This window comes from Rhinolophus sinicus, chromosome 3, assembly GCF_057876585.1.
Source record: "Rhinolophus sinicus isolate RSI-liver-muscle chromosome 3, RSI-T2T, whole genome shotgun sequence".
Lineage (NCBI taxonomy): Eukaryota > Metazoa > Chordata > Mammalia > Chiroptera > Rhinolophidae > Rhinolophus > Rhinolophus sinicus.
In genome coordinates this window covers 78721490-78745945 of record NC_142503.1, presented here as the reverse complement: position 1 = coordinate 78745945, position 24456 = coordinate 78721490, and the positions used below count along the sequence as shown (strand labels likewise).

At 36.4% G+C, this 24456-nt stretch overlaps 1 protein-coding gene across 4 annotated transcripts in view; it reads right to left on the bottom strand.

The window, feature by feature from the left end:
* LVRN (laeverin) overlaps positions 1 to 24456 on the bottom strand; it is a 55295-nt gene that overhangs the window by 17255 nt on the left and 13584 nt on the right. For all 4 annotated transcript variants that reach the window (XM_019727837.3, XM_088796674.1, XM_088796675.1 and 1 more), the window contains exons 2-14: positions 23479 to 23621; positions 21796 to 21935; positions 18456 to 18582; positions 15216 to 15370; positions 13135 to 13248; positions 9391 to 9534; positions 8805 to 8870; positions 8642 to 8707; positions 8078 to 8250; positions 6388 to 6464; positions 5871 to 6010; positions 3234 to 3289; positions 104 to 257 (exon numbers count right to left, since the gene is read on the bottom strand). In XM_019727837.3, coding sequence (XP_019583396.3) covers positions 104 to 257; positions 3234 to 3289; positions 5871 to 6010; positions 6388 to 6464; positions 8078 to 8250; positions 8642 to 8707; positions 8805 to 8870; positions 9391 to 9534; positions 13135 to 13248; positions 15216 to 15370; positions 18456 to 18582; positions 21796 to 21935; positions 23479 to 23621 — 1555 coding nt within the window. The remainder of the gene's footprint in view (positions 1 to 103; positions 258 to 3233; positions 3290 to 5870; positions 6011 to 6387; positions 6465 to 8077; positions 8251 to 8641; positions 8708 to 8804; positions 8871 to 9390; positions 9535 to 13134; positions 13249 to 15215; positions 15371 to 18455; positions 18583 to 21795; positions 21936 to 23478; positions 23622 to 24456) is intronic.

Here is a 24456-nt window from a genome sequence, read left to right as displayed (position 1 = left end):
TTACTTTTGGAAAGAACTGTTTCACAGAAGCTGTCTAGAATATAGAATATAGAAAGAAGAAGAATGGATTTTTTTTAAACCACATAACAAAGAATGAAATTACCTTTAATAATGGGTATATATCATAGTTGTTCACATCGTAAACAAGATCCCTGGTTACCAGGTTCACCAAGACTGCATGCCATACTATGATTTCATCTTCTTCAGCAAGGTACTTGGTTAAATCAAGTGCTGTTTCAATCTCAATATAATTGTTTCTGTTTGGTTTAAAAACACACACACTAAAAAAAAAACCTTCACTTGCTAAATGATTTGCACCCTTTCCCTATTTGTTCCATGCTTCAATGCCTGACTTCAATAAGGTATGTGAAATCAAGAAGCTAGAGGGTAAAGGCCCATCTCATTGATGAGATGGGAACGAAGAAACATTGACAGACCCTCCGTTTCAATCTGGTACGTTCAAGTACCCAAATTCCTGGAGGCTATAGAAAACCCAGGCCAAATACTGGCCTGATTATGGAGGCAAAAGAATAGTTGTGTATTCAGGATGCATTCTTATAAGAGTATAAATTTCATTCAACAAGTATTAATTAAAATATCATTCTCTATCTAATGTTATGCCAGCTACTTAGTGGGAACACAAACTAGAAGATAGGACAAGACTCTTGCCTACTATTGAGGAGTTTATTACTTCCATGAAGAGCTGAGATTTATGCATAAGAAGCTGTTAACAAGAGTCCTAGAACAGGCAATGGATACAACAAAGTAGCAAAGAAGGAAAACATATGCATGTGACAGAAAAGTCAGGGAAGGCCTCCTAGAGGAGGAATTTGAGAAGAACAATGAAGGATAGGTAGGATTTAACTGGGTAGAGAGAGAGAGGAAGACAGCTTAGAGCAAAAAAGATAAAGTAGGAATTAATGTGATGGGCAGACCAAGCTACCGCAAGGCAGATGACTTCTTACATATAGTTGAGAGGCAAGGGCTAATAGGCAAGATGGTTCAAAGCTGTGGAGAGCCTTGAATGTCGGGATGAAGAGCTTACATGTGGTAGGAAGGTGTTTACACAACTGGGTAACATCTTGAAATTGATGCCTTAATTTTATTGCAATTGTGTTGAAGAAGATAGAATGGAATTCAAAGGAACTAAAGGCTAGAAGCTAATGCAATAGGCCAAGCAAAAGATGATAAAAATTTGACTTAGTATGGAAGCAGTGAAGGCAGTAAGTGAGGTGAGAATCCAAAAGACGTTCCCAAGAACAAATAGATAAGACATGGTGACTAGGCGGGAAACGTAGAGGAGTCCAGGATATCTCTACTGTTTTAAGTTTGGGTACTGGGAAGAACAGTGGTACCCTTGACAGAGAGAGAGAAAAATAATAGCAAGAGCAATTTATAGACAAAAATAAAGTTTGTTGTCTGAATTTAAATGACCGCAGGACAGACAGAAGACAGGAAGAGATAAATAGAGATGTAGATTTAGAAGACCTCAACATGTCTTCCGCCAACATTTACTGAGTACCTTACATCTGTTAGGCACTGTAAATGTACATGATAAATTAATCACTGAAGCCAAAAGAATACATGAGTTATCCAAAGGAAAGATAGAAGAAAATAACATACCCGTGATTGGTCTAAAGGATGCTCACAGCAGCAGGAAGAAGAGAAATCAGATAAATGAGGAAAGCCAGGTTTACATATTGGAGTCTCAGGAAGACAAAAAAGAAGTTTCCAGGAGGATGTGGTCATCACTTTCTAAGTCATGGTAGTCTTAGGGAGGAGTTTCAGCAAAGCAGTGAGCAGGGAAGTATGCTGCAGGTCACAGAGGGAAAAAGTAGTAAAGAAATGAAGGATACAATACGCAGACATTGATTCAAGAAATGTGAGAGGCCAAAGAAAGAGAGAACACACTTGATAATTCATTATGTACACTCCTTAATCTCATTGTCTGAAATTCAAATTCTGAACATATATTCATTTACCTGGTTAAATACTTAACAGCACAGCTTATATTGAGCAAATTTAATATAAATAAAATCAATAATTTTGTAATATATTAAAATACAGGCCATATCCCATTAAAATTATACCTATAGCCATCACCTTTGGGTAACATATTATCACTTCAAAATCTCAATTCATAGTCTATTTATCTCCAGCAACTTTTTTTGGGGGGGGAGGGGAATATGTCAGCTACTTTATTTCCTTAACTTCCAATATCACAGAAAAATATGAACATATCTACAATCTTAATTTATCCATTTTACTCTTTAACATCCTTTACAAATGCAAGCCTGACTCACTTGTATTTTACCTAAGTTTTTATTCCTGATGATTTTAAAAATAATGATTCTTATACTTTTTATAATAATCCTATAAATACTTAAACACTATTATATATTTTTTCTATTTATATCTTCTCTATTGCATTGTTTTAAAACTTTTCCTTTGAGGGGTTCCTTTTAAATGGAATCATCTTTGTTATTCTTCTAAAACCCCTTAAAAAATTCTCCATAATCAGTTTAAATCTTATTGTAACAAAGTTAATCTAATTGAAAATCTATAGGACTTTGATATAATTGACTGCCAAGTTTTGACTTGAGAAAGAACATACTCCTTCCTCTCAACTTGTAAAAAACATTGTTTTCTACGGCTTTCTAATTGTAGTAGACATTATTGCTTTCTCCTGATATGACTTTTTAAATTGGCATTTTTTTTCTTTTTTATTGTGGAAAATAGACAACATAAAACTTACCATTGTATCTACTTTTAAGTGTACAGTTCAGTGGTATTATATACATTCATAATGTTGTGACAAGCACCACCATCTAGCTTAACTCTTTTCATCTTGTAAAAGTGAAACTCTGTACCCATGAAAGCATATCTCCCCATTCCCCTTTCTTCCCCACTCCCAGCGCTTGGCAACCAACATTCTAGTTCCTGTCTTTATGATTTTGACTACTCTACCTCATATAAGTGGAATTGTACAGTATTTGTCTTTTTGTGACTGGCTCATTTCATTAGCATAATGCCCTCAAGGTTCATCCATGTTGTTGTATATTCCTGCAAATTTTATATTATGAAATCCTACTATAACCACAGAAATTTGATCCCAATCTTAATAAGTTAGGGCATGGATATACTAAAGAACCAACTTCACAGTGACGAGGTTATTATTTTTATAAAGTTCTCAAGGTACACGCTAAAACCATGAAAGAAAAAAATATACTCACTTTGACAAGGAAAAGGCATCATCAATCAACTGCAGTCTGTGAATGGCAGGAATAGCCTGCAAAGTAGATTCCAATATGTGCAGGAAAAGATGAAAACATTTTTTACTAAAAAAATAATTTTCAAAATAATAACATGTAAAGATCACTGCTGCTTACAAAGCACTTTCACATGAATTGTCTCATGCAGAGAAATGATAATTACTAAGGGTAGTCCCCATAATTTATTTATTATACATCTGTTTTTGATAAATGGTCCTCTGGACATGAATTATAATCCTTAAATATGGCAGAGAATTTTGCCAAAACACTCCCTGAAAACAGCATGTTAAAAAATAAAACAGGAACCCAAGTTTAAAAGGCCTCTCTAAAACAGAAAGTATACAATTAAATTGTATTACAACATCCAGATTATTTTCAGGGGAGTTTTTTTGGTATAGGAGGCCTTTAATAAATATTATTTAGCACTATTTTCATGATATTGAGGTACTCTTTTAAAAGGTATCTCTCTTCTCAAGATTTTCACTTTGACACAGTACCACCAACAGAGCCCTCTGAATCACAGAAAGTCATAGGTCAGTCAGTGCCAACCTAACTCCTTAGGCTTTGGTTTGAGCTCCTTGGTATTGCCAGGCCACAGGACTCTGTCTCAGCATTAGAGACCTGAAGATGCCCAAAGCCCTCTACAGCATGCTTTCAATACCTCCCAGCATTTTCATATATTGGTCCTAGAAAATTTATCTTTACAACACCCCTTTAAACATCTGAGCAAGCCAAGCTTAATTTTTTCTTTGGTAGTCGTCTCATTTCTTTTCTGGCAGTAATAACACACTTTCTAGATGAATATTAATAAAAATGTTGTTCTAGTTTTTCACCAATTATGTTGTAGAAATAACTGACCCAGTTTTTCAATAAGGAAATCTACAGAAGTTTCAAGAAATCGTCACTATAAGGACATGAATTAGCGCTTCCATAGCCAAGAGTGACCTTAGGAATTAACAAGAATGTAGCTACTCTGAAACAGATTAAATACTATCGGGCAGGCCCGGTGGCTCAGGCAGTTAGAGCTCCATGCTCCTAACTCTGAAGGCTGCCGGTTCAATTCCCACCTGGGCCAGTGGGCTCTCAACCACAAGGTTGCCAGTTCAATCCCTCGAGTCCTGCAAGGGATGGTGGGCTCTGCCCCCTGCAACTAAAATTGAACACGGCACCTTGAGCTGAGCTGCTGCTGAGCTCCCAGATGGCTCAGTTGGTTGGAGCGCATCCTCTCAACCACAATGTTGCTGGTTCGACTCCCGCAAGGGATGGTGGGCTGCGCCCCCTGCAACTAGCAACAGGCAACTGGACCTGGAGATGAGCTGCGCCCTCCACAACTAAGACTGAACAACTAAGATTGAAAGGACAACAACTTGACTTGGAAAAAAGTCCTGAAAGTACACACTGTTCCCCAATAAAGTCCTGTTCCCCGTCCCCAATAAAAAAAATAATAATAACAATAAAAAATCTAAAAAAAAAAATATTATCATAAGCGTTTTTTGTAGCTTTATTCAAAAGCCCAGTAATAATTTTTAAAAATTAGTGAACATGTTCTGAATGCCAGAATTGTGTCAGGCCTCTGTTAAACATCACACACGCATCACTTTATTTAATCTTCACAACAACCCTTCAGGTTTGGTATGTTATACAGATAAGAAGTTATTATACAGATAAGGAAAATGAGGCGTGACTAGGCCAAAGGTCACACATCTGGTAAATGATGAACAAAACTACCAACACAAACCTACCTGACCCAAAACCCAAGCTCTGGACCAATATACTCTACTGCCTCTTCTAGAGAAGTTACTGCATGCATAACTCAGTGGGCATTCAAAGAGACATCTAAGGTATCTTTTAGTTCAACACTCTAGTTTTGCGAATGGAGTCTCAATGAACTGCCTAAGCTTTCACAGTTGAGCCAACTCTAAACACTTCTAAGCCAGTATCCACCTCCATCAATGGAGATTTGGTTTAATTCAACCAATTAAAATCTGACAGATTAGAACTAGCCAACATTTTAATACTTATATATTACATAACGATTTACAGTTGTTTTATCATTTAAAATTATATTGGATTATTGTTGACATTTTGTGAATTAAATTCTCCCCTCTAAAGGAGAGTAAAAATATAATTTTTAGAAAATTAACATTTTCTAGCATATACTGCACAACTATTATGAACTTAGAAATTTTGAGAACATGTTTATCTACATTGTCTCTAATCCTCATGATAAATAATATATAATATTATTTCCATTTTAAAATGAAGAAATGGAAGCAGAATATTTAAGTATTATAACTTGACTGAGATCACAAAAATAATGGTCAATAAAAAAATATATTCTGATTTTTACCTAGAAAGGTAAAATTGTTGTGGAAAAGTGAGATTAATGTTCAAAATCACAATACATTCAACAAAAATCTCCCCTTTCTAAGAATAAGAAAAGAAAAAAACACACTCCAGTATGCCTTGGGGTGAGGGGTGGCAATGGGTGGGGCGGGGGTCTCTTCCCACCAGACAGGTTTATGAAAGCTCAAATCTAAAGGGCTTGAAAGTGCAATATTAATGATATTTAATAAAAGGTATAAAAAATAACCTTACCTTGGGATCGTTTTCAAGTTGTTGATTTAATTTCTTCCAACCTAATTTATCATAGTTAACTCTATAATATCCAGTCATATTCAAATTTAAAATCACCCAGTCATGATCAGAATCTGAAACTTGCATTTCAGGGAATACTTCTACAAAGAAATATGTGAAAACTTTAAAATAGTACATTTAAATATTCCAATACATGTTTATACTATATCCTCTTAATTCTAAACAGTAAACCCAAGAAAACAAAAAGCAATTAAAATATATATTATATATACACAAATATAATATATATGTATGCATGTATATATATCTTACCATATAATTATATTTTTTCATATTAATAGCTTTTGATTTGAAACTTTTCTTTAAATATCTATGTTCAATAAGAATGATATAATATTTTAGTTTTAAACAAGATAGCTTTTCAAAAGCTAGATATTTCAACATTTTATTCTCTGCTTTTATATATAATATATATTCATGTATATATATGAAGATATTTTAAAAATTTGTTACTTACTGCAGCTTTTATCTAGCCAGACTAAAGACTGTGTAGTTCCATTTTTTATCCAAAGAATAGGTACAATCCATGTGCCACTTATTGGAAAAAAATTTAAATTCAGTTAATTTTCACACATAAGAATATAAACACTCAGCCAATAATAAATTTGATGATAAAATAACAGACAGAATTCAAAATCTTTGGTCATTCCCTCTGGATATGCATGACTTTGCTCTTAGGATAACTCACTGTTGTTTTTACATTCCAGTTTTGCTTTGGCTATTTGTTTATTCTCTCTCATTTTGTCTTATAGATTTCCTTCTTATAACTTACAGTAGCTACTAAGACTATCTTACATCTGAAACTCTCAAGGCCTGTTTATAGTAAATTATAGTCCCCTGGCCTTACTCAGAGGCTGTTCAAATGCTGCAGACAGACCCAGATCCACCCTTGCCAAGAGGGCTAAAGGGTAATTTAAGAAGAAAAGGCTTGACAAACATTTCAAAATGTTTTTCTGTGTCAGGCTTTCTCCCTGTCTGAAAAGTACTCAGCATGACTCAGCCAGATCGTTCATATTTACTGAAAGCTGACATTCACGTCCCGCATTGGTGGACGTGACCTGGATGAAGTAGCTGACCGCAGGGAGGGCACATTGCTTGGGACACACTGCTTGGAGTTTGTGTAGTATGTCCAATCTTGCTCAAATGCTTACAAGTCTGCTTTCTCAAAGACTTGGAACTGAGGATCTGTGTTTTATCGAATAGCTACAGCATACCTCTTCTCAAAAGTCACAGACTATCACAGTGAGAAGGGACCTCAGGTCTCCTGTTTCTCTCCCCTGAGGGGTTAAAGGAAGAGTGGAATGACCTGAATATTTTGGTGGTGGTATTTGAAAATGAATTACTCATCTGTGCTGACTACTTACTACCATGAGATGTGAGGATCAAAACTTTATCAAAAACAGCAGAAAACTAACAAGCTAAGAAAGAGAAGGGAAGGGAAGGAAACAGTTACTGAATGCTAGGCCTCTTTATACTCATTAATTCATTTCATTTTTACAACAATCTCCTGGGATACATGTTATTACATTTACTTTATAGATAAAGCAACTGAAACTCAGAGATTTTAAATAAGACTTACCTAAGGTTTGAATTTTGGTGAAGTAAATATTTGAACCCAGGTCTAACAGTATCTGAAGGCCATAATTCTAATATTACGGGTATGGCTACAAATATAAACATGTGTACATTGCAGACTTGCAAAGAATTATTCCTCAAGGACATAGTTATCATTCAGGGAAGACAACCTTGCAACAGGATTTCTTTTCTCTTAACTAACATGAAGTCATCCATGGCTCTATCTTACTGCCTTTCATCCTGAATCCCAAGTAATTCACTACCTCTCTCCAAAGGACAAAAAGGAATACGTGACACCCAAAGATTTGGACAGTAATGTGGCCCTAAATCCCAGGGAGGGGCACTGCCCTGAATCTAAATGCAAGTCTCTGGCCTTGCTCTGGACATCAAGTGCTCTACCTCATCCTAGCACCCCAGTAACAACCTGTGTGAACCCCTAAGTCACCATCCCAGAGTCACTACAGAAGGGTGTGTAGCCAGCAGAGGTTATGCTTCCTCACTCACAGGCTGGTTTCCATTTGATCATAGCTCAATGCCAAGAAAGGTGAAAACAGAGGAGCAAATCTACCTACTTGTGAGCTAGAAGAGTCTGATTTTTAACCTTTCCAAGATAAAATGGTTCCTGTTTCATGTCACCCGTGGATACATTTAAGGTGATAACTGGAAAACCACTCTGATGTGTCCAACTGTCCATTATGCTTTTTACTGTTGCTGGCAAAACAATTTCACTCTGGTCATCTATGGCCTGTTTTAAAAAATCATCAGAAAAGCAGATATTTGTCATCAAAATCTTTTTAGGTAGCAATCTCCTAAAAGAAACTACATAGCTATTCTATACAGTAATTCCCAGTGGGAGAGATTCTGGGCCAAATTCAGAACTCTGTTCAACTCTGTATCTGAATGGTCCCTGAGTTCATTCATTTATTCATTCACTGAACATATATTTATGGATATAATATGTGCAGGCTCTCTTCTGGGCACGGGAGTACAGTGGTGAAGACTAAAGAAACAACCCCGACCTAAGGGAGTTTCACAAACAAGGCAAAACTACTTTCCAGTGGCATGGCCGCTGATCTTGTTGAACTCTGTCATGCAAAACAACTCAGTAGAAACACGTCAGGAAGTGGGACAATTACCATTTGAAAATGCCTCCATAAATCATCTTGCTCAGCATTTGAGTAAGAAAATGTCTCCAAATATGACTGTAAAAATAGAAAAGTTAAGGTGAAAATAAATCACATGCCAAAGCAATTATTTATGTTGACTGCCTTCCAGGTAACAACAATTTTGTAAACTCACCTTAAGTGCGCTGATAAATAAATTCTCATTCAGGAAACTAGCAAGCATCCGGGCCATAGACGCTCCCTAAGACACAAGAAGCTGTCCATGATTTGAACAAAATTCGTATCTAAACACTAACACATTCCATTTTGATAAGCAATATTCTGGACTGTGTCCCTGCCTGCATCGTGCACTTTAATAGAAAGTTTCGGTTATTCCAAAATATGCTAATAAAATAGTAGACTGACACTAATTAATAGGTAAAAGGGGAGCAAATGTCCTACCCATAAAGAGTTTAGGGTACATAAATTTTTTTAAATTGAGATAGTTACATGGCAAGAATAAATTTGCACCAAACAAGGGTTTATCTACCACTCTATTTATAGTGGTAGATGGTACTGAGCACCTAATGTATGGGCTTGATTAATATTTACTAGATGAGAATTGATTTAACCATATATTCTGAAATCTATCTACTGAATATAATTAAGGTTATTTGTATCAAAAGTTGTACAGTGGCATATTAGTCTATGACCCATTGAATCCATTTTATGCAACTTTCTGCAAGAATGCAAAACAAAAGGAAATATATAACTGATTTTACCTTGTTGTAAGTAAATAAGTCGAAGAGCTCATTTATTTCATTTGTTTCTGTGAAATTTTCCAGCTTTGTGGATACAGCTCGAGACACCAGGGCATGATCTTTTTTGAGAACATCATGTAAAATGTTAGAAAAAAAGACCTCATTCTAAAAGAAAAAGATTGAGCCACATTAACTTCTGAAGTGTCACAGAAACACAAAATTCAATGTTCCCAACACTTTCAAAAACTGACATTGAAGAGGGAATAAAAGAATAATTGAGAAGTGCTCTGTGAGCTGCAATATGCCAAATAAGTCAGGACTCTGTGAATAATAAAACTCTGTGAATAATAATACTTTCCTTCCCATTTGGTAACCTTTATACTTCAATTGTTTAAAAATAAATTGTATATGAAAGTTGATGTTATTTCCAAGATAGCTATCTATACTTCCCCTAAAGAGGTCCCTGGGTACCCAAACAGGGCCTTCCAGGGAATAGCATCTCTAGATGGCTTTAATCCTCTAGAATGTCATTGATGATTTTATTAGTAACCCCTTAAAATCAGTCGGTCTCTCTTACATGGACATTTATAAACCAAATGCCATTGACTGGGCTATTATCAAACTCTGAGAAAGGCTGTCATTTAAAGCAATACATATAAAACTTTAATGTGACTAAAGATCACCCAGGGATTTTATCGAACTCATATTCTAATTCAGTTGGCCTGGGTTGGGGCCTATATTTCTCACAAACTATCAGATGATGCCAGTGGTGCTAGTTCAAGAATCACACTTTGAATAGCAAGAATTTAGGGGTGGTAGCTGCATAAGCCTGATCTTATTCATTAAGCATAGGTTTTATTAATTTAACACTCAAGAGTTCTGTCTTCCTGCCTACGGCTCTGTGATTTTTTCATACTCAATTTCAATCTAATGACTAGATTCCAAGGAAACCGAAGTTCATCATCTCTCAAAGATCATTGAAACAAGGCCTTAAGCTTTTAAAAAATAAAACTTGTGGCAATTTTCTCAAGTGACAGGATCTTACGCTCTTCTGGCAGAGGTTATATTCACTCAGCTCTACAAGCAACTGAGAAATATAGACTCAGGAAAGAGTGATTAAGAAACCAATGATGAAAAGAAATAACTAAATGGTACAAAAAGAGGCTGATCTTACCATCTTAGCTTCAAAAACACCAGCAATATGTTTTCCTCAAATGTTCCCAGATATGACAGTATCTTAGCCATTTTAGTTGCAGTAAGAGGTAACTAATTAATGTTAATAATGTATTCTACTCAATTAAAAACATAGAGGGTGAATCTAATTGTTTTACGGGAATGGAACCTCTTTCCTTAGTGACTCAGCATGAGATAACTTGGGATACAACCTAACATTTTCAATAACAGTTACAGACGTCACTATGTGTAGATTTGATTTTATAAATAATATAAATAATTTTGTAGGTATAGAATATACGGAAATTACTTTTGAAAACAACTAAGATTTACTATATGTATATAAAGTTTATATATACCATGCTTCCCCGAAAATAAGACCTAGCTAGACCATCAGCTCTAATGCATCTTTTGGAGCAAAAATTAATATAAGACCTGGTATTATATTATATTACATTATACCCGGTATTATATTGTATTGTATTGTATCGTATTATATTATATTATATTATACCCAGTATTATATTGTATTATACCCGGTATTATATTATATTACATTATATTATATAAGACCCGGTCTTATGTTACATTAAAATAAGACTTGGTCGTATGTTAATTTTTGCTCCAAAAGACACATTAGAGCGGATGGTCCGGCTAGGTCTTATTTTTTGGGGAAACACGGTATGAAGAGAGTCATATCGCACACACATACACCAGTAGCTCCTGGTGAACAAGAAGCTCCCAGGTGTTTTCTCTGCAGTGCACGTGGTTAAAAGCATGAGCTTTGCAATCAGAGAAATCTGGAACTGAATCTCGTCTCTGACATTTAATAACTGTGAGACCTTGAACAACTTACTTAATGCCTTAGTTTCCTCAACTGTAAAATAGAAAAAATATCAAGTACAATCAGATGATTGTTTTGAGAACTGAGTAAGATGATGCATGTATAGAACTCAGACTACCTGACACTTAGTCCTAAGTGCTTCATGAATGGTAAATGCAGTATTATCATCATTATCCCCATCATCAGACTAGCTTCAGACAATGGGTTATAATCACGGATCTGTCCCAATCGGGCAAATGACCTTAGCAAGTCACTTAACCTTTCAATATTTCATTCTCTTGATCTATATAAGGATGTCTGCAAAGGGTAGGGTGGACGGCATGAAACTGGGGCATTAAGAGGCTGCTGTGTCAGTGCTTCCCACAAACTGAGATTTCACAAACAGATGAAAAAAAATTTTTTTTCAGTTTCTTTGGGGCCAAGATAGGTTTGTCAACTTTTTATTCAACCAACTTTTTAATCAACACAAACCAAATATCATCTATCTACCATCACCATTCTTTCATAAAAGAAGGGAAATTTAATACCAATATTATAGAAAGAACATAATCTTCATAACCTTAGAATCTCCTTCAAAGTGAAAAAAATTTAGCCTATAAGGAAGATCTGGCCAGTGGAGATCAGCATTTCAAATAACAATGCACTCTTTGAATGAGTAAAGGTATGGAGAGGAGAAAAGAGGCCAAGAATTGAGCCTAGGAAACACGAGGGAGAAGAGATCAGGGAGAGGCAGCAAAGAGCAGCAGGAAGAGCAGCCTGGAGCATCAAAGAGATGACAGGAGGCAGGAACAGAGGCGAAGAAAGGACCTCTGACTTGCAAGAAAGATGTGAGGTCTGTGTCAAAGGATGATACTAAATCTAAACATTTAAACACCTAAGTCAAATAAAATAAATTTGGCTTTATCATGCCATTCTGAAAGCACTACCTAATTACTGTAAATAAATGATCAGAAATATAATTTTCACTTGAAATCATCAGAATTGCATACCTATAAATTCATTTTTTGTATTATTATTTACTCAAAATAGTAAAACACTATCAGCTATAATATATATAATATCAGCTATTAATATTACATATACTATCAGCTATATTATGTGTTATATTATATATAATATTTATAAGATATAATATAGCATATTACTTACCATTAAAGTCATAGACTACTGATTACGACTGCTATAAAATTTAGTTCTGGTAGGCATAAGTGAAAATAACCAAAAATCTAACAATAGGAAAGGATTATATACATATACCTTGTAAGGTGATACAATAAAATATTTAAGCCACCCTTAAAAATCTTGTTTTCAAAAATAATTAATGATTTGTGGAAATGCTCTTGATATAATATGAAGTAGAAAAGGCATTACACATTTCTGTGTAATTTCCACTATTATGAATATTTACTATAAGCCTAGGAAAAGAAAACCCATTAAAAAGATAACACTGAAAAAAAAACCCAAAAAAAACAAAAAGATTGTATTGCTCCATATAGACCGATAACCACAGATGCATATAAGTTGTGTGTATACAATTTTTGACACCCCTGGAATATTTGAACAATATTTTTGAAAACAATAAATAATTTTTGATTATTAAAAAAAAAAAAAGATAACACTGATCATCTCTGGCATTACAGATAATTTAATATTCCTTGTATTTTCTGATTTTACACATTTTCAACAATGAATATGCATTACTTTTATAAGTAAGAAAAATTATAAATAAATTTAATAGACATACTTACTCTTGGGAGTTTAGGATATAAGTAATTAATTACTCCAAACTCAAAATATGATGCAAAACCTTCATTGAGCCAGATATTGTTCCACCAACTCATGGTAACCAAGTTTCCAAACCACTTTTGAAAATGGAAGGAAAAAAGAGCTTTTTTAAAATTTAAGTAATATTTTTTTGTAACTGCATGTTAAATAAATATAAGGTCAAAGACATAATTAAATTTTATTTGCTATCAATAAAACAGGATTCCCAAAAGCATGCTGTTGTTTTAACATGAAGAGCTATCAGTCATGCAATTATCTGAAATAATTATTTCACATTCAATGATCGAAAGCAATTTTTGTTTTAAAACTGTGCTATTCAAAAATAATGTAAGCTAGAGTAGCATTTCGTACATTGTCCACTTTGCCCGTAAGTTAAATAGAGAGAAGTTCTGAATGTTCACTTAATACCTACTAATTACAGCATCTTATACTCTAAATAGACTATGTCAGGATTTTGTGGTAAGCAGTTATTGTGTTTTAAGAACATGATTTGATCTGTGCCATGTACAAATCAGTCAAGTAATCATATGTTCTGTAAAATAATCCAGCTATGATTATTTTGTATTTGAGCTTAAAAGAAAGAAAGTGCCAAACAGATGATGAATTAAATGGGGAAAAAAGAACACATACAGAATAATTCCCAAAACCAACAAATCCACACCCTGGTATTTAACCAAATTCTCGTAACAGCTATGATGTACTAATGGTTAGCAGCCTGTATTCCAAAATAATGTGTCACTTAGGCTATAATAAAAAATGACACTTTGGGTGACTGATCAAAACTTGTGAAAGCGTGTGTTGATTGTGTAACAAACAGGGTGTTATACAATCCCAGTAAACCACTCTTTCGCAAAATTTCTTATGGATCCATATAACAAAAAGATAACAATTTCATAGTTTAGGTGACTTCTTTCTTGACAAACTTGTATTAATGGAGTAAAGGTCAAAATGCAGATGTGAGAATGTCCATCAAATCAAATAACTAAACTTCTAAAATCACAACATGAAAGCATATAGATCTAATGAAATGAATAAATCTTAGTTTATACCACCTTTATGGATGCAGCTCGAAGATAATTAAACTCATCTCACGAACAGTAATATATTCCTTACATCGCTTAATCCTCTCCAAAAAGAAAAAAGAAAAAAGGGCCAGCCCGGTGGCTCAGGCGGTTAGAGCTCCATGCTCCTAACTCCGAAGGCTGCTGGTTCAATTCCCACATGATCCAGTGGGCTCTCATCCACAAGGTTGCCAGCTCAACTTCTTGAGTCCCGCACGGGATGGTGGGCTCTGTCCCCTGCAACTAAGGTTGAACACAGCACCTTGAGCTGAGCTGCCGCTGAGCTCCCTGATGGCTCAGTTGGTTGGAGCGCGTCCTCTTAACCACAAGGTTACCTGTTTGACTCCCACAAGGGATCGCAGGCTGCGCCCCCTGAAACTAGCAACCGCAACTGGACCTGGAGCTGAGCCGTGCCCTCCACAACTAAGACTTAAAGGTCAACAACTTGAAGCTGAACGGCACCCTCCAGAACTAAGATTGAAAGGACAACAACCTGACTTGGAAAAAAAAAAAAGTCCTGGAAATACACACTGTTCCCCAATAAAGTCCTGTTTCCCTTCCCCAATAAAATCTTTAAAAAACAAAAAAAGTTTATAACAATCTACTGACGAAATGTTGATATCTTTCAGTGACCGTTTCCAATGTACCTTATTTTGAGATTGTATGAAAACAAGTAACCATAGCTCTGCTTGGTTTATTTTTCCTGAAGTGGACTTTGTGGAGCAAAGCTAATCTTTGGATGTGAATACCTGACCTTCAAATGGACTGTAAGGTCTCATCACTATGATTCAACCTCACCAATTATTCAAATCCACCCAAGATCTGATTACACAGATCCTTCTTTGTTTTTACTCACTATCCCATTTTTCAAATATTTTTTTTAAAATTTGGTATACAGCAGTGTTTTTTTTTTTTTGCTACTTTTGGTAGAGCAGCTGGAGAACATCTCCATGTGAAATAACAAAGAACGTTTTACCACATGCCTGATGCCCGATCTCATGGGAGACAAGGTAGGAGATCACCATCTTTTTTTCTGTTAGTTGATCATCAGGTTGCAGCAATAATAATGACTCATCGAATATCATTAGTCCCCAATTTTCCATTGCACGGTTGTCAAAAACAGGCAAGGCAATTATATCTAAGCGGATTTAAATGGAGGGGAAAATAGAAATCATTGCTTCCAAAAAATTTGAGATTTCCAGATATAAATATCTCAAAGTTAAATCATACAATTACTGAAAGAAAATACAAGTGAATATTTATAACCTGAGAGAAAAGACGGCTTAAAGACAAATACCAAAGACAGAAGCCAGAAAAAAAAAATTGTTTTAACTATACAAAAATCAAATACTTTTGTTAAAGAACTTGTATCCAAAATATACAAAGAACACTTTAAAATCAACAATAAGCAAATAAACAACTTTATAAATTTGGCAACTATCAAAACAGACACTTTACTAAAAAGGACATACAAATGGCAAATAAGCATATGAAAAGATACTCAACATCATATGTCACTAGGAAACTGCAAATTGAAACAATAAGGAGATACCACTAACACACCTACTAGGAAGGCTGAAATCCAAAGCACAACACCAAATGCTGAAGAAGAAATGGAACAAGAGGATCCCTCATTTGTTGCTGGAGGGAATGCAAAATGGTACAGCCACTTTGGGAGACAGTTTGGAGATTTCTGATAAAGCTAAATATAGGCTGACCATTCAATCTAGCAAGTGATTCTTAGGTATTTACCCAAATGAGCTGAAAACTTATGTCCATAAAAAACTTGCACAAAAATTTTATTGCATCTTTATTTGTAATTGTCAAAAATGAGAAGCAACCAAGATGTCCTTCATTAGGTGAATGGATAAACGGTGGGACATCCACACAACAGAGTATTACTCAATGATAAAAAGAAATGATCTACCAATCTATGAAAGGTCATGGAGAAACCTTAGATGTATATTGCTAAGAGAAAGATGCCAGTCTTAAAAATCTACATGTGGTATAATTCCAACATTAGATCATTACAGAAAAGGCAAAACCATGAGAAAGTAAAAAGATCAGTGGTTTTCAGGGACTTTGGGGGAGGAGGCAGGATGAAAGGTGGAACACAAGGGATTTGTATGGTAGTGATACCATATATTCTGTATGGTACTACAATGGTTTACACATGTATTACACATTTTTCAAAACTCATAGAATTGTACAACCCAGAGTGAACACTAATGTAAACTATGCACATTAGTTAATAATAATGCATCAATATTGGTTCATCACCTACAATAAATGTACCACACTAATGCAAGATATTAATAGCAGAAACTTGCGGTGGGGTTGGGGGGAGAAAGAACAGGTATATGAGAACTCTCCAAAAAAGTCTACTTAAAATTAAACATTTCAGTTCACCAAAAGACACCATAAACAAAATTGAAAGGCAAACCACAAACTGGGAAAAATATTTGCAGCATATATCACAACTAGACAATATTTTTTTAGTATTTAAAGAACTCTGACAAATTAAAATTCACTAAAGAAATAATTCCAAAAGCCAAAAATCTTCAACTTCATTAGTTATCAAAAACAAAAATTGAAACAATGATATAAGTTAATCTTTCAAATGTACGAGAAAATTAATAATTAGTAGTGGTTAGCATTAGTATTAATAATTGGTATTAATAATTAGGTATAGGAAAACTGACACAGCCTTCTGGTGCTGGTATGAACTTGTCCAACCTTTCTGGAGCAATCCAGAAAAATGCTTCATAATCTTTAGACATGTTCCTACCCTTTGACTAAATCATTCAACTTTTGGAATTTATACTAAGGCAAATAGCACAGATATTTGTAAACATTTCCTTACAAGGGTTTTCTTTAGTGTTTTGAAAGTAGTGCCCCCAAAGGTGGTAGAATCAGTCCAAATGTTCAACTACCAAGGATTAAATCAATTATTTTGTCAAATTGATATATAGGTATTCTGTCTTAAAAAAAACAATAAAAAAGAATATTTAGTTATCTGGATCATGTTGCTAACATAAAAAAAAACCAGCCATTCAAAGAACAGTGTCACCTCTATGTTGTCATCTTTGTTAAAAACAAAGAGACAAACATAGAAAAAAGACAACGATCCAGACTAAGACAGGCATTGGAATATACACCAAACGTCAGCCATGCTTATGGCTGCTGTGGTTATGTCTGCATGGTAACATTAAAGAGGATTTTTCTTCTCTTTTTCGTGCTTGTCTTTGTTTTTCCAAAGTTTCTACCATGTGATAATTTACTACTTTTATAACTAGAACAATATAAGTTTTTTTATTTTTTTTATTTTACCAATGGGAGAAATATTATTCTTATAATCCATGCTGCGTCACCTAATGAATATTCTGTGCTGTGTTGTGTTCAATAATTTAAGTTGAATTTATACATGGTTGAAGTTGACAGTGTGTAATAAAGTGTGTACTCAGGTCATTACATAGCATCTACCAGTTAATGCTCTATTATCTTGGGACCAATGTAGTTGCCTTAGTGTAGGTTTCCCATTCTTCTAACCTTCCTTTTCCTCCCACTCCCATCCCACCCAGCAATTCATGTCAACGGAAAAAATACATTTACATAATCCCCTCAATTTAGAGAGAAGAAACATCGAACAACTTTCTGAGCTGAGTGGCTCACACAATTTTAAGGACATACTGTATAGATCTATGAGAGACAAAATGTTTACATATTTCTTCAAGGATCATATTATGTACACACATGATTCCAATTTCATACAACGAAAATTCACAGATGGGACCCTTAAGTCCTAATCCAATGACTCATAACTAAAAAATATTTTTTAAAAACCAACAAAACCTTAGTAAAGGGAACTGGGGTAACTCATGCAAGCCCACTAAAAGGATCCAGAACATTGCATCGCACACTTGCATTATGAGAAACAAGGACACAATGCAAGAGAGAAAGGGTGTAAGGGTGCAAGGCTGCCAGGGAGGACCCAGGAGGGATCTAAAGCCTGAGAGCTCACTGAACACCTGCTGGGCACTTGGCACCACACAGAGGAAGAGCAGACAGGCCTCTCTGTGTTAGGAAAGAGATAGCGCTAACTTCCAAATAGCAGCTAACTGGGGACAATGGGTCTTTGGAGGCTAGTCTGGATACCCTTTGACCTCAACCCAGAGTCCCCATATAATAGGAAATCGATTGCATTGGAAGGGAAGATGCCTCACCTGTTTTTGGAAGAGGGTAACTAATATTAAGCAAATCCTCCAGAAAAGAGAAGATGGGACCTGTGATATTCAAAGCAAAGTCTGCATTTCCATTTGCAATGGCATCTTTCCGGGCCCAGATGCGTATCTAAATCAAAACAATTAAGCAGTTATCAGGAAAAGCAGTAGTGGTTTTGGAAAGCGGCAGCCTGCTTGCTCCCATCCTCCGATACTCTAGAGCCAGTCACACTTTTTCAGAAGAAGCTATAAAACAATATGTTTAAATGCATACACAGGCTGAGAAAAATTCAGAAGGGTATTCCCTAAGTTGCGAACAGTGGCTCGCCCAGAAAAGTGTTATTTCAATCTTTTGGAATAATATGTATAACTATTGTAATCCAAAAACACTCCATGACATGGTGTCTACTCCACAGAAAATGTAGACTCTGTGTCAGAATAAAAGGGCATCTTGCTTCCCCGTTCTGGACATATTTCCAATGTTCCAAAACAAAATTGTGCAGTTAGTTTACTGAGGGTTATGCAGTACGGTACCTATTAAATCAATTTGAATCATGCCCATTTAAAATGGTTTCTTAATGAAAGCATTAATAGTTCCCTCTTAGTTTCAAAATGTAAAATACAAATAATTTCTCTAATTTTAAAAATTTCATCAAAAGTCTTATGATTTTACAGTTGCTGAAGCAAGTGAATTATATTTTCTTCTTTATGATACGTCCACTTTCATAGGTAAGAGGAAATCCCTGCCATGGGTTGTTAGCTTAATGTAACCATGTTGTGATTCGGGCACTTGGGAACTTAATTTGGGTGATTTTGGTGACTACTGGAATTTGCTGTTGTTTCAACATTCATTGTGATTTTAATGTGAAATCATTTCATACCCAACAACAATACCATCTAAGTACTTTTTAATGGGGTTGCTACTATTAATGCTATAGAACATGTATGTAACTCAATAACTCTGGAATGAAAGTTAGAGGGAGATGAGGGAATTAAAATAATTGTTCTAATGTGAGTACAGTTAATTTGAGAAAGAGCTCTCTGCAAAACATTAGAGAAAATGCTAAGAAAATGAAAAGCAGCACATTAATATTTGCAGATTGTTGTACTCCAGGGACACGTTCACCTTACCTTGCTTTAATTTCTGCTGGAAAATTTGTCTTGAATTATGTGAATTTGGACTTATATGCCGTCTTCAGGAATGCTCCCCTTTCACAAAACGCAACCACCTGTTCTTGCAACTTCCTGCCTTGATTCCCTCATTCCTTTCATCCTCCTCCGTGCTGCTGAGGTCTCATTATGCTGGGAAAGAGGGGCCCAGGACTCAGCCCTGCCCCTGCAATAAACGTACCCTCCCCAACTCTAGTTCTAATTTCTGAGGCAGCAGGAAGACTGCTAAACCAAAGCCCACACTACTTGAGTGGAAAGAATAGCTACTGCTCCACACATTTTAAGGCATTTTAATTGTAGCCGTTTTGGAACATCATGGCAATAACAATTAACTTCCGTATGTTCATTTTCAGTTCATAAAGCTCCTCCCATAAACTACCATTCTATAAGCCAAAAGGCAGGCAAATGGTAGAGATTTCAAGCTGGGTGGCAGGGGTGGGAGGGCTCTGGTAGGGCAGCAAGAAGCATTTTGGAGATGCAGCCATAAAGTTCCTTCAAAATCACACCCAGTCCACCAGTGTCTTCCTATGGCCCTCCTGAGAGATAGCGGACCTCAGTAGCTAAGAGAGGAATATCTTTACACATGCCCATGTGTGCTAAATTCTACTCAAACTATGTTATTTCCAACCTTAGATTAGCATTTCCTATGTTTATCCTTATGCCATGCGTTGCCCACATTGTCAATTTCACTAAATTTTTACTTCTTACTTAATGAGCAATTTTTCATAGTCTGGATGCTATTCCAAGAGCACATTCTGGTTCCCTTGTAGGATATATGGTGGATTCCTTTACTTAGCAGAGCTGAGCCTTAGCCAAATGCAACATTCCACTGATAAACTCATCCCAAATTTCAATTTTCTGGCTAACAACATGACTTTCTTAAGGAGGTTCTATTTCCTCTTTGCTTGTATGGCAGCTGGCTTTCTTTTCAGGGTGATTTTTCACGAAGAAACAGATTTGATCCCTTTATAAGAATTGTTCACTGTGCAGCAGCATTGACAGCAACAAGCCACTTGAGATGTAGATGCTGACAGACCACCTTGGGTCCCTCATGAGCTCTGGGGCCTCCTCCTTCATGCCAGGTACAAAGCATGTGCTTCCAAACCATGCCTGAGTAGATTTATCCATATATGTCATGAGTGTTTGCTTGACTGGTGTTAGATCTGTGAATATCCAGGATCTATCAGTGATTATTAGTCAATAAGAGAAATCAGGCTGGATCCAACAGCTGAGGCAGATAACGAGTTGTTGTTTGCATCCAGCACAGTATTTTGTAATTCATCATTCGGTTAGGGATGCCTGAGGAATAACTTTGAGTGACTCTCCCCCTGGTAACAGACTTGGCTCATCCACTGCTTCTGTGTCTCCACAAGTCAACAGTAGGAGCCTGGCAGATCTTGGGCCAAGGAGACAGGCTCAGCCAGCTGGAGGGCCTGATTTTCCTCAGCCCGTGAAGCTGATCTGACCAGAAAGAACTGGGCCTACAGCACTGGCCTACTTACCTCCACACTCTAGTCTTGGGAGTGAACCATTATATAAAGTATGGCCACAATAACCTGGGTAGTTTCCTAAAGCACTACTATGGGAGGAGGGTATAGTTGCGTGAAATCTAGGTATTTCCAGACAGAGCATCTACTTCATACAACTCTGAGGAAGTGTTGCATGTCCCCGCGCTGAGGAACCCAACGGCCCTACTTCTCAATAGGGATGGTATTTTACCTGCAGGCATTATTTCAGCCACAGCAGTTGTTCCCAGCAGCTGCCGGTTTTCGTTGTTTGGTGCCCATGACATGCTGGTTGCTAGATATTCTGAGTTATCACCCCAGCTTCAAGGCTGCTTTAACATTGTAGGTTAAGTAATAACAGCTTCAAAGTGCTAGTATGGCAGCTTTCCCTTTACTTTCCTGTCCTCTGAAAGGCAGCAATGGTCTCTCGGGAGAGGGGGTGTACAACCTACCTAGAGGGGGCTTAATGTGTGGCCTTCATGGAAACCCTCCACAGAACTACAAACAAGACTCGCTGTGTCCAGTTCTGCAAAGCCACACTAAGAGCTTGGGAAATGTTGGAGTGAGAACCAGAAGGTGTAAGCATAACTCCTGGATGCAGAAAGAGTGGGTAACCAATCTGCAGCTGGTACAAACGTACCCTTACCTGGAGAATTTTCCTTACTCACCTCTTTGCCCCTTTCAGTTCTGCTGACGTGGTCATAGTCACATATAGCAAATGAGGCTAAATAAGTTGACATGCGGGGTGTGGTATAAAAGGTGGTAACAGTCCATTTGCTTCCATTCACATCTTCTTTTTCAGACTGACCTAGAGAAATGCATTTTAGTCCAAGTCACTGAAAACCTAAGCAATAATATCCACCTTTGAAATAATTTGTCAAGTTGATTGTCACCCGGCTACTTCTTCCCAGCTACTCCCCATAGTCTAGCAGTTCAAATGTCTCTACTCCTAAGCTATCAGAATCATAGCAGGAAGCTCTAAGGAGAGTACCTTGGTTCTGAATTAGTATCTTGAGTAACATAGTCTTGCCTGAAGGCCAAACCCATGAGCACTGTCAGTTAGGTCCTTGATCTGCCTCCTCTCTTTTCCACCCACTTCTGCCATTTCCTAGTCCAGCCTATTTCTGACAAGACTTAATCTAGAGCTTCCCAGGTAGGTCAACAAGGTACGATTCTGCCAATCTCAGGTTTCAGCTAGGTCTTCAGTGGAGGCAGGCTGGGGCCTTTAAACCTGAAATCATAAAGTCAGATGCCTGGGAGGGCCCGGTACTTGACGTGGAATGGGCTGGTGTACACTAACGGTGACTGAGGGGGATCATAGCAGGCTGGGGGCCCGTCTGCAGAGGCCGCATCTTCTCGGCTGTAACTATTGCTGCCATGTAGGAACTGCAGGCCCAAAGTTGTTAGTTAGATCTTTTAAGTTTTCAAGGAAGTAAGAATTTTGACTTTCATGAAAAATCTCTGAATTTTTAAAAGTTAGATGTTACTTCAATCAAAAGAAAAGAGACCTATGAGCCAAATAAAACACATCTGTGCACCAGATTCAGACTGAGTCCACCAGTGTGTTATCACTTATGATCAATACTTGAAGCCCAAACTCATGGGCAGACAGGCTGCCAATGTATAAAACAGTATAATGTCCCCAGCTTCTACCACAAAAAGAAACTGGATTCAAGAAACGGCAACAACCTAAGTGTCCTTCAAAGGGCAAATGTATAAAAATGATGTGGTGGATATGTAATAGAATACTGCTCAGCCATAAAAAATGAGGAAATATTGCCATTTGCGACAACATGGATGGCCCTTGAGAGTATCATGCTAAGTGCAATACTCTCACGCTAAGAGAGTATCATGAAAAGGACAAGAAACCACATGGCTTCATATGTGGGATAACAAACAGAAAGTAACAAACGAACAAACTCATAGACACAGACAACAGTATGGTGGTTACCAGAGGGAAGGAAGTGGGGCGAGGATGAAAAGAGGAAAGGGGGTCAAATATATGGTGACGGAAGGAGATCAGATTTTGGGTGGTAAGTGCACAATGTGATATACAGATGATGTATTATAAAACTGTATACTTGAAACTTATATAATGTCATGAACCAATGTTACCCCAGCAAACTTAACTTAAAAAAAAAGAAACAATTTGTTACCTCCAAAGATGTGGGTACTGCCACATACCCCACGTGACTGCTCTCTCTCCCTAATTATAATACACTACAATTATAATACACTGCCAACACATGGCCTAGGAAAGCTATTGATTTAAAAGCTATTACAGAGTTAGATATATACATATAATATATAAAAATACCTATATTATAAAAATGCCAGGACACATTACTTACCTAGCTTTGGCATGTTGGAAAGAGCCACATAACTTGGATGATGAATAACTGTAATATTAAAAGTTGCCTTCAGGGCTGGTTCATCAAAACAAGGGAAAACATTCCTGGCAAATGTCGGTTCCATCTGAGATGCTAACAGCACCCTAAAATACATTTTTGGGAAAAATCTATTTATTTTTATCTCAAACCAGTGGAAGAAAAAAAAATACTGAGGTATTATGGTTTATAATTATAAGGAAGGACTAGAAAGTTTTCCCATCCTCCTTGCTGCCCTCCCCATAACACACACACTCCATTTCTTACGAGTCCTAAAACACAAAAGAACTATTTAATTTTCAACCACAAAATAATATTTACTTCATTACATCATATGCCTTTAAAACCTTTTACAAACAAAATAGGAACAAATATAACCAATGTACAATGCCAGGTTTTTGAGAACCAAGTATTTTTTGAAATAGGATTACTACTTTGGGAATGGCCAGTTGCTTTCATCCTCCACCAAAGCGCAAATCAGCTGAAGAATGTCTACATTTTTATCTTTTGTTCATATGTTACCTTTTCTTCCTGGTTGAAAACTTACAAAAAGTTTTATTTTGCACATTCCTGGGGGTAAACAATGCAGGCACATGCCAACTGAACAAAACAACTTTTATTTTACATATGGGTAGATTTATCAAATTTCTACTGGTCCTTCCCCCAATCTCCATGGAAAAATACAAAAAGTGACCTTATCCCACTGTACACTGGTGATTTATAGGGAAAAGCTTAGGGACAAGAGTACCCTGAGCAAACAAGGAGATTGTCAGGTTTACGCTCTGTAAAAACTGCCTGAGTCTGACACAAGATGGGTCCCAGCAAACGACTTTCTCCTCAAAATAAATCTGCAGTCTCATTATCCCATTTTCCAAGACTCCTTGAACTGGAAACCTGTTTTTAGATGACAGTTGTGGAGGATAAATTCCTTTTTTCTCCTTG